At 48.9% G+C, this 10779-nt stretch overlaps 4 protein-coding genes across 4 annotated transcripts; 2 read left to right on the forward strand and 2 right to left on the reverse strand.

The window, feature by feature from the left end:
• Nucleotides 1-907: 907 nt before the first annotated feature.
• On the forward strand, nt 908-2191 carry TRVA0_047S00298 (ferric reductase family protein; the record flags this gene model as incomplete). Its single annotated transcript, XM_076686952.1, has 1 exon — nt 908-2191. The coding sequence occupies one exon, from the start codon at nt 908-910 to the stop codon at nt 2189-2191; it is 1284 nt and encodes a 427-aa protein (XP_076538789.1).
• A 491-nt stretch (nt 2192-2682) lies between these two features.
• Nucleotides 2683-3363, reverse strand: LST7 (Lst7p; the record flags this gene model as incomplete). The annotated part of the gene is made up of 1 exon (XM_076686953.1): nt 2683-3363. The coding sequence occupies one exon, from the start codon at nt 3361-3363 to the stop codon at nt 2683-2685; it is 681 nt and encodes a 226-aa protein (XP_076538790.1).
• A 636-nt stretch (nt 3364-3999) lies between these two features.
• Nucleotides 4000-7784, reverse strand: SMC1 (cohesin subunit SMC1; the record flags this gene model as incomplete). Its single annotated transcript, XM_076686954.1, has 2 exons — nt 4000-7396; nt 7468-7784. The coding sequence occupies 2 exons, from the start codon at nt 7782-7784 to the stop codon at nt 4000-4002; spliced, it is 3714 nt and encodes a 1237-aa protein (XP_076538791.1).
• Nucleotides 7785-8707: 923 nt separating this feature from the next.
• TRVA0_047S00364 (putative aminopeptidase) lies at nt 8708-9901 on the forward strand (the record flags this gene model as incomplete). The annotated part of the gene is made up of 1 exon (XM_076686955.1): nt 8708-9901. The coding sequence occupies one exon, from the start codon at nt 8708-8710 to the stop codon at nt 9899-9901; it is 1194 nt and encodes a 397-aa protein (XP_076538792.1).
• Nucleotides 9902-10779: the final 878 nt, after the last annotated feature.

Genomic DNA, 10779 nt, shown 5'->3' on the forward strand with positions numbered 1-10779 from the left:
AAATAACAAATTGCTCAACCCCAAGGGCCAACTATCTTCGCTTCGTCTTTTGTTTCTTTCTTTCATCCGTGATTGGGCAATAAATTCTTTCAATGTAATAGAATTTATACGCAGGCGCAGCTTTCAGCATGAAGTTAACATCAATTGTGTCCTTGGTTCTTCTGCTGGCAACGCCAGTGCTAGGCTGGGGTGCACTCAATGGCCTTCCTGCCAATCCTTATGATCCCTTATGTGCTATATCCTACCTGAGATCACTTTACAGTTTAACCCTGAGCTGCTCTAGCAAAGGAGATACTGTTGGAATGGTGACATTCGTGACATCCTCGGAATGCTGGGCTACCAACACACCGTATTTGACTAGTTTGGCTTGGTGCATGAACACAAGTGCGCCGAGTTTGATATCCCACCGTGGAAACTTGAGTATTTCTGGACAACGGAAGCTACGGGACAGAGTGACGCAGGCCAAACGGGAGTTACACCCAAATGGACTCATGCGCAAACACTTGTTGAATGACACCTATCTCAATGTCACCTCGCTGGTTTTGCCAGAGGTATTCCAAGCTCAATGGAACGTATTGACCGGCGTGCAGCGAGAAACCTCAGTGGAGAATCGCTTTGGCATTTCAATACTATTGACAGGATTTGGCATGCCCATACTCTTGTCTACTTTGGGGTATGTGCCTTTTATGTCCAGGCTTGTGAGAAAGCTCAAGCCTTATTTTGTTTGGCCGGGCACAATTGGCACCTATCAAGTCCATTCGCTTCCCTACCTGCTTGGAAACGCCCCGACTGTGGGACAAAGTCTCTACGTGCTCATGTTTATCATCCTTAACATATCATTCTGACAGCGGTCAATTACCAGTCTCGACAGCCCAATGCGTGGTACGCCGATAGATGGCGGGAAATCATGGCATTTGTCATGTACCGTGCTGGAAATTTTGCGTACGTCATGTCACCACTCATCTTCCTCTTTGCCGGAAGGAATAACAGAATTCTCTGGCTGACCAATTGGTCGCATTCAACGTATCTTTTGTCCTACCGGTGGATAGCGCGTGTATTCGCTGTCCAGGTCCTTCTTCACTCCATCCTTGCTGTGGTTTTGTACAAAAAGGAAGGAACGTACGACGCCCAAGTGAGCGCCCCCTACTGGATCTGGGGTATCGTCGCAACTCTTTCAGTTGTAGTCCTTACATTTGGCAGCAGTCTCTATGATCGCATGTTTGCCTATGAGTTCTTCTTGATCACGCATATTGTGTTCTCCGTTGTCTTAATCATTGGCTGCTGGTACCACGCTTATGATTTGTACCAGTTCCTTGGGGGTTATGAGGATTGGATCTACGCCATGTCTGCTGTGTGGGTTTTCGATCGGCTTGGGCGCATCGTGCGTATCGCCATGATTGGCCCACACAGAGCAAAAGCTACGGAGCTAGGAGAGGAACACGTCCGCATAGATGTACCTGGAGTCCGCTGGGGCATTGAACCTGGGAAGCACGTCTATGTCTACTTCCCGTCGCTCAACCTGTGGAGACCTTGGGAAAGCCGTCCATTCTCAGTTTTGCCGACCGATTTGCTGCAATCGTCTTATCATCTGAAAAGTGACTCTGAGAACAACAGCCAAAGTTTGGTTGAATGCTCTGAAGCGCTTGCTCCTTATGATGCGGAGAAAAATGTCAATTCTCCCACAGTTTCTGGCGGAGGAGCACACCACAACCGGTCTGCTGTTGGTTTAACTCTATATGTCAAAAAGGCAAAGGGTATAACTAAGTCATTGTGCCCAAGCAACAGCCTGCTGACTCTCGTAGAGGGACCTTATTCAAACAGCTCCACCAGGGAGGTTCTTCGCTGCGATCGACTGCTACTCATTAGTGGCGGCATTGGAATCACTGGTGTTCTCCCTTTTCTCAGAAATCATTGGAAAGTGAAGCTAGCCTGGAGTATTAATGAGTCGGCCAAGTGTTTGTTTGATGACTTGAATGGAGTCATTGGTAATGTTGCTGACAGGGAGATAAGGATAGGCAACAGGCTGAACATTGAGCAGATAGCTGACGAGGTTGAAGCAGACTGGGCCAAGGTAGGCGTAGTCGTAGCTGGGCCGGGAGGGCTTTGCGACCAGGTCAGGGCGTGTGTTACTAGGGCTGAGAAGCTTGGAAAGACGCAATTTGAGCTCGACGTGGAAGCATATTCGTGGTAAGCCTCGTTTGTATAACTTCGCTGGTGTTCTAGTTATTGATGTATATAGTGTAATTTGAAGAGTTTTGTCAAGTTGTGGTACCAGTAGTACATTACCCCAATTTTGAACTAATCAGGATTTCAGGGCTATCGTTTAGATCTTCCCAAGGTATCATAGCTCATTAAATTTTTAAGACTCATACAACATGCGTACTGTAGAATAAGTAGTTACCCAATTTAAATACATTTCAGTTTAGAGCATCTTCTATGAAAATTGATGCAATCTCCAATTACTCTTCATAGCCTTATTGTAATTGACCATGATAATGGCTAATTGATGAACAAACTACCTGAAAAGACAAAACATGGTATTAAAGTATTTACAATACAACAAGCAAACAAAATAGCCAGATCTATAGACACACTTCCTTTCTCCGCTCAGCAGAGAAAGAGAGATGGGCAAAAAATAAATAAAAGTCAGGAAAAAAGTGCTACCAGTTAAGGTAAAAGGACTCAATTAACACCTCCGCGGCAAAGATAGTAAAGCATCTTGGTGAACCTCGCATGGATTTCAACAAATACCCTATCGTCCTTGAGAATCGTTGCTAAACTCTTTGGCTGCTGCTTAGCATCCCGATTTCTCAAGAACCGCTCATGCCCCGTTTTCTTCGCATTCTCCTTGTCCGACTCAAGCAACGCCCTCAAACGGATCGAGCTCGCCAGCTGCTCCATCTGCGGAACCACCACGTCCCACGTTTTGACCAGCTGCGTCTCGTTCTCGCCTAGGCATATAATGGCATACTTTCTCACGTGACCACGACTTGATCCGTCGTCAACATGGAATACGAGCACAATGGCAGTCCCAATCTGTGGATCTGAGAACATCATAGGCGTCCGCTCATTGAAGGTGTACTCCGAGGAGAGTGTGCGCAGACAGGACTGGCGGATAGCCTTGAACCGCGCGTCCGTCGCGGGGTATTGCGACGACAGGTAGACCGTACCGTCATCGCCGGAGGTGCGTATGCATTGGGCCGCCCGGACATCGCTCGGGAAGACCAGCTCGCAGGATTGGCACGTCTGGTGCTGGCACCCAATAGGAATCTCCGATGCGACGGTGGTCGCGCTGCTGAGCGCTTGGGTCGTGAGTACCGACGTGGGGCCATGGACCTCACAGAAATGAGCAAAACACATCATGGCGTTCATCTCGCTTCTCCACCGCCCTTCTGGCCGGCAAAGTCTTTCGTCAAATCGATCAAAGCCCGTTTCGTTGTCGTGCCGTCCTTTGGCTCTTGTCGTCCCCGGGCGGCTTCACAGAAATCTCCCGACGCCGGATAATTTTTCGTAACTTGACTCCGTCTTAACTCCGTGACTGGATATAGGGCCGATAAACCGATATAACGGCTATCGGACGATATGTTTAGATTACATCTCTGGTGATATTGCACTTGATATTGATTACATGATAGTTAATTGCTTGAGTTGAGTAATATTCACTATGGCTTGGTAGCATAAGAAACACAGTATGATTTGTAGGTATCCGGGTAAAACAATACAATCGATCCACTGTACCATATACGGCAAACAAATAGCAAGATCTTCTACATAAGCGTGGACATTATAATGTGACGATCTCTTCGGATATATCACCGTAGTTAATGGCTTTTATTTACGCATGTCTGAAGGGCGGAAATATTAGGCATCTCTTCATGTCAATTGGCCTTTGATACTGGTAGATTCTTCATACTGTTAGTCACCCCTATTACTGTCATAGATATGCCAATTTTTGGTAAATGATAGATTAAATATAGCTAATTAGTAGTTAGTTAGGGGCTATCGCAGATCCAGCATGATAGCCTTACTACTATTCTCCACCTGAGCTCGGTGGATGCCCACAAGACTCTGCGAATGCTCAAATAGTCCCTGCTTAAGACTAATAACAATGAACTGGAAGTTTTCACCACAATTCCTTGCAATGTACCCCGCCAGACTGGCAACATTGGCATTGTCCAACGCGGCATCTACCTCATCCAACACAAAGAATGGCGACGGCTGGTAGGAGTGAATGGCAAACAGCAAGGCCAATGCAGCCATGGTCTTTTCTCCACCCGACAAAAGCTCAATCTGCTGATATCGCTTAAACGGAGGCATCACGCTATAAATAATACCGCCAAGATACGGCTCGTCTTCGTTGTCAAGATGCATAGAGGCACTACCGCCAGTAGGGACCGCCGGAGACCGCGTCAGCTCTTCGTATATGCCCTGGATCTGGCCCGAAATGTGGTCAAACGCCCTCATGTACCGATCCTTTCGTTTGTTCATGACCTCCGTGAACCGCCGCTTCGCCTCTTTAGCTCGCCCCTGCACCTGTGTAAACTGCGTTTCAAGCTCTTCGAGCTTTGCCTGGCGTTCTTCGAGCTTAGATGCCGCGTTAATATCAATTTTGGTCCGCGTGGCTTCCATTTCAGCCAAAAGCTCGCTTGCACGGGCATGCAAATGCTCACCAACATCCGGCTCAGAAGACTCCATGAGGTCATCGGTGAGATCGCCAAAGTCTATGACAATGCCGTACATAGGATCCTCTGAAGCAGCCTGGCTCATCGACATCGACATCGACATGTCGCCTTCGCCGTCTCGCTCACCACCATTAGACTGTGAGTAAACGGAAACCTGCTCTACTGGGATATTGTCCATGGACCCTTCTTCTAGCGGCACTTCTGTACCTTGGAGTTTGCAGTCCTTGAGAATACCAAACCGGGTGTTGAGGTATCCGTTCTCCTCGTCCTTGATGCGACTGGCCTGGCGAATTGCCTCGTCTAGTGCCTTTTGAGCCGCCGACACCTGGTCCTTGTGGTCCTTAACAAGCCGCTTATATCGATCAACCTGGGCCCGCTGGGACTCCACTTCCTCTTCCATCGCGCTCTTTTCTCTCTCAAGGTCGGCAATTCGCGTTTCAAGAGCAGCCAGCTCCTCCTCCTGAGCACGGAGCGCAACCTCTTCGCGGTCTACACGGCCCGAGTTGGCCGCAAGCCGACGCTCCTGCTCTTGCAGGGCTTCCTGCGACGCCAAAAGCATACGCTGAAGACGCTGAAGCTGCTGGTTGTACCGCGTTCGTTCAGACGTAATCTCTCGCTGTGTCGAGCTCTGGAATTTGTCAAAGTCGCGGAAACTGGCAATGCCAATGCGCGAACAAAACGCGCCAAACACTGCCTGCTGGACGCTATCTAGCGACTCCTCAATAGAATTGAACTCGGACTGGAACCGGTCGACATCCGCCTGCTTCTGAGCCAGCTTCGGCTCAAGCTCGGCCAGGTTCTTCTCGGCGTATTCGATCTCTCGCCCCCGCGACTCGACTACTTCCTGGGTTTCCCGCAGCCTCGTGCGATTGTAGTCAAGGCGGGTTTCCAAGCTGCGCAACTCAGACGTCAGCTGATACTCCGCCGTATCAGTGGACTTGCTGTTAAGCTCCTCAATGTCCTGTTTGAGGCTGTCTACGAGGTTCCGCAGGTTTCGAACCCTGGCGTCGTTCCACTGCTGGGTAGCGCCCCCGGAAGCAGTTTGGCCACCGGTCATGAGGTTCGACTTGTGGATGATCGACCCATCCAGGGTAACCACCTTGACATCGGCCTTCTTTTTCCACCTCACATCTTTGGCGACTTCCATATTGTCGCAAATGATAGTATCGCCACAAACATACTGAACGGCAGCCTCAATCTCGGGGCTATACTTGACCGTGTCAATGGCGAGTCTAGCGCCCTTGGCGATACCCCGGTAGTCGCTTCGGATAGGTTTGGCTATTACAGTGTCAAGAGGGATGAACGACATTACGTTCATCCGGTTCTCCTTGAGATACTCAATGCATGATGTGGCAACTCGGAACGACTTGACAACGACAGCGTTCATATTGCGTCCCATGACGGTGGCAATGGACGTGCGGTACTTATCCTGCTCCGCATCAACCAGGTCGTAGACAAAGCCGTAGACACCGGGGATGTACCGCTTTAAAGCTGCGCCATCTTCACGCATTTGCCGCTCTTTGCGCGTTTCTCGCTGGTCAGCATCGTAGTCGGACAGCTCTTCCAGTGTCTTTCTCAGCTTGGAGTTGAGTTCGCTGAGATTCCGCTCCCGCTGTTGCGACTGGCGGGTCAGCTGGTCGAGTTCCTGGCGCTTGGTGGTTCGCTCAGAGTCATCGTCGGCAATTGAAGCTTCAAGCTGTCTGGCCCGCACTTGCTGGTCCTCGTATTCAGCTCGCAGCCTCTCCAGTCGCTGGACCAGCTGCTCCTTGTTTTCGCTGATGATATCCACCTGGTCTTGGGCCATTTTTTGCTGTCGCCGCAGGTTGTTCAGATCAGACTGCTCCTTAGAGGTTTGCTCGGTGTAGCTGTCTTTAAGCCTTTGATACTCTGCAAGGTCTTCTTGGGTGACGCTGAACCCCTGGCTGCCATAGCGAGTGCCAATTTCCTGCTCAAACCGCTCAAGCGCCTTGTTGGCAATGTCGATATTCCTCTCATGGGCCTCAATGGCCTTGCGGTGTTTATTATATTCCACCTCAATCTCGTCCCTCCGCTTTCTGAGAGCGCGTAGGTTCGACTTAACGCGGTCAGCTTTGGCCCGGATGGGCACAACCTCATTGCGAGCCTTCTCAATGGCACGGTTCTTCTTCTTGATCTTGTTCTCTACTACGATCGCCGCCTTACGCACCTCGCTCTGCTCGGCATGGACACCTTCCAGCATCTGCTCTGCCGTCGTCACATCAGCCCTCGCAGAGTCAACTGCCTCCTCAGCGCGATTATACTCGTTTTCCTTCTCCTTGGCCCCCTGCTCCGTATGATAGAGCCTCCACAAGAGATGCTGCCTCAGCAGCTTATCGCGCTCATTGGATTTGCGTTGGAACAGCTGGGTCTCTTTTTGCTGCTCTTTAAGCTGCTTAACCTCCACGGCTACTCTTTTACGGTCCATTGTAACGGCAGACTGCTTTTCGGCCTCCAGGCGTTTATCCTCCTCCAGCTTGTTATAGTCAGCTTCGAAGTCCGCAGCCCCCGAAATCTGCTCAATCAGCCGCGATAAATCCTTGGGCTGCTGTGAGGCAATTGCGTCTACGTCTCCCTGGAAGACTAGGAAATTTTTGGCTTTTATGAGGATGTTCTCCCTGGCCAGAGCCTCGGAGTAGCTCTGGGCAGATACAACCCGGTTATTGATCCGGTATTCACTAGCCCCCTGTCGGGCCACACTACATTCTAAAGTTAGCAACTCGCTTCAATTCCCCCATTCCCCAATTCCCGGATTTTCTGTGGTACTCACGTTCGCTTGAGCCGAAGGTCGCTTCCATCGTCCTTGATATACAACGCTTCAACGTAAGCACTAGTAGGGTCGCTCTCCTGCGTAGCAGCCCCGTCTCCTTCCATTCTCCGCCCTCGATAAATGAGGTCCTTAGCGTGGCTGCTTCGCAGCTCCCTGGACTTGATCCCGAGCACAAACGAGATGGCGTCCATCATGTTGCTCTTGCCTGACCCGTTGGGGCCAATAATGGAGGTGAAATGGGCAGACCCGAAGTCCGCCTTCTGCACACCATGGTACGACTTGAAATTGTACAGCTCTATCGACTTCAACCGCCCCATCGTTTGTGTTTCTTCTGGGTCAAAAGGTGGTCAAAGGGAGGTTGTCGTGTCGCGTAAATTGAAATTTGTGACGCGCGGTGGTCCCAATTTACGCGTAGCGCACAGTTGCCACAGCAACACCGCTCGTATCTATGGCAACAACGAGTTATATATTACCAGGCATTCTAAGCATCTTGCTAGAGCTGACGATAATAATTGTTGAGCAATTGTTTCTGGGGCTAGCTCCAGATCTCGTAGCTCGGCTTCGCCGAGAATTAGAAGGATAATAATAGGCACAGAGGTGATCGAGGGCCAGCCCTCGAGCTCCCGTAGCTCCGCTTCGCGGAGGCCTTGTAGATTCAGCCATATAGATACGACATATTTATGTAGGTACTCTGAAAAAAAGCGCTCCTATGTCACAGCCCTCCCCATAGCGAACATTATTAACGGCTCAATTCATCCTGCAAGGATTCAATTTGTCTAAACAGTCAGCAGTATCATAATTTCTGGGATAAAAATATCTTGATATCCACGCCTGTTATATGTACGGTATGATTTCAGAAAATTTAAAAGCTCGATTGTAACTACGGTACACCAGTGGATGCCCTTTCCACTGTTAGGGAATCCTTTGTGTCTTCTAGTTTCAAATCAACTTGTTAAATATATACAGAGCTGTTATATATATCTATAAGATACAAGCTAATCTAATCCCGATCTAGCCTGAAGTTCTAAATAATTAAAGTTATAAGGGTTAAAATCTATAAAACAAAAATATGTTGTGACGTGCGGCTCATGCATGTCTCGTACTTCTCAGCATGGTACGGCACGGCACCCGCAATCGGGAACATCGACTCCCCTCCTTCTCTTCTTGATAAAGCCCTCTTTCTTGTCAGATTAACCCCTTCTTCCTGGTAAATTTTGAGCGAAAGCTTTCGTGCTGAATCATGAAGTTGAGTACGATAAACGTAATTGCCTCAGTCTGCGTGGCCAATGCTGCTTCGTTGTACTCCATTGGGTCGATTTCCCAGAACCTTGCGTCATGGTTCGATGGCGTCCAGCAATCAGTGCTCAACGTGCCATTGAAGGAAGACAAGGAGCATGATGGCCTACGAATGGTCGAATTTGGCCCTGGAGATGTTGCTTACGTTACTGACGAGCAGTTGCTCGAACTTAAGCGTCAGGGCCAGACCTTTATCGACGTTACTGACCATGCCGACTTCTACGCTGCCCAGGTCGGGGCAAAGGCTACAGTAGCCTTCCCGCACAAGGTGCAGTTTGAAGATGAGGTCAACGAACTTGCCAAGAATATCACCAAAGACAACATGCGAGATAACCTCGTCAAGTTCACCTCGTTCCACACGCGGTACTACAAGAGCGATACCGGGCTTGAGAGCAGTCTGTGGCTGCGCGACCGGGTTGAGTTGTACGCGTATGAGCGAGACGACATCTCGATTCATCTGTTTGACCACAACTGGCAGCAGAAGTCGCTCATTGCGCGAATTAAGGGCACCAAGAACCCTGACCATATCGTAATAGTCGGGGCCCACCAGGACTCCATTAATCTGTTGTTCCCCAGCCTTCTGGCCGCTCCAGGCGCCGATGATGATGGAAGTGGCACCGTGACTACTCTGGAGATCTTCCGGCTGCTTGTTGAGAATGACTTCCGGCCGGACAACACCGTCGAGTTCCACTGGTACTCTGCCGAGGAAGGCGGTCTGCTGGGCTCCCAGGATATCTTCACCACGTATGCCAAGGATGCGAAGAGTGTTAAGGCCATGCTGCAGCAGGATATGACTGGCTATATCAAGGGCACTTTGGACGCCGGCGCTCCGGAGTCTCTGGGTGTCATTACTGACAATGTGGACGGAAACCTTACTGAATTCATCAAACTGGTCATTGACAACTACTGCGATATTCCCTATGTCGAGACTATGTGTGGTTACGGCTGTTCGGATCATGCGTCGGCCTCCAAGGCAGGGTACCCGGCTGCGTTTGTCATTGAGTCCGAGTTCAAGAAGTCGGATCCGTTTATCCACACTACGTTGGACACCATTGACCGGCTTTCGTTTGACCATATGGTGCAGCATGCCAAGCTGACGCTGGGGTATGCTTACGAGCTTGGCTTCAACAAGTTCTAACTGCCTATATTTACTGTCATATTACTGGGTATTTAACTTGTACTTTTTGGTATTATCTTCTAACCTTTACTTCTACTTCACTGATTTTTAGTCTTCTAACCTTTTACTACGCTACCATTTGTATTCGAGGGCCAGCCCTCGAGCTCCCATAGCTGGGGGCCAGCCCCCAGACCCCCGTATCTTGGGGTGATAGCTACAACGTAACAACTTGTTCATTACACTAACAAAATTTCCCAACCTGTAACAACTCGTTACAAGCACCCCTGTAACAGATCAATTCTCTTCTATTCTGTTTAAGGAATGCCATTCGTTTTTTAATAATTACTACCGGTATACCAGTTCGTATCACTATCAAGACTAGCACTATTACTACCGAGCTTGCAAAATAGTACCACTAGCGTGGTAGAGATTATTACATGGTGAGTTCAATTGAAGCCAGATTGTACATCTAGCATTTCTGCTAGCACTATACAACTACCACTATACAACTACCACTATACAACTACCACTATACAACTACCACTACATAGTGTACCACTATAATACTAGCACTATGATACTAGCACTATAATACTACCACTATATTACTTACAAGGCATCTACCATTGAGTAGTGCCACTTACTACTTACTACTTACTACATTTACCTCATTTAATCTTACCCCATTTTACTGTACTCCCACTGGCTGCTACCACTTATTCCCACCTACCCTTATTCCTGTGACTTATTCCTAAGTATCTGTCACTTATTCCTGTCACTTATTCCTGTCACTTATTCCTGTCACTTATTCCTGTCACTTATTCCTGTCACTTATTCCTGTCACTTATTCCTGTCACTTATTCCTGTCACTTATTCCTGTCACTTATTCCTGTCACTTA

This window comes from Trichomonascus vanleenenianus (genome assembly GCF_965637985.1).
Source record: "Trichomonascus vanleenenianus strain CLIB 3782 genome assembly, contig: TRVA0_047S, whole genome shotgun sequence".
Lineage (NCBI taxonomy): Eukaryota > Fungi > Ascomycota > Dipodascomycetes > Dipodascales > Trichomonascaceae > Blastobotrys > Blastobotrys vanleenenianus.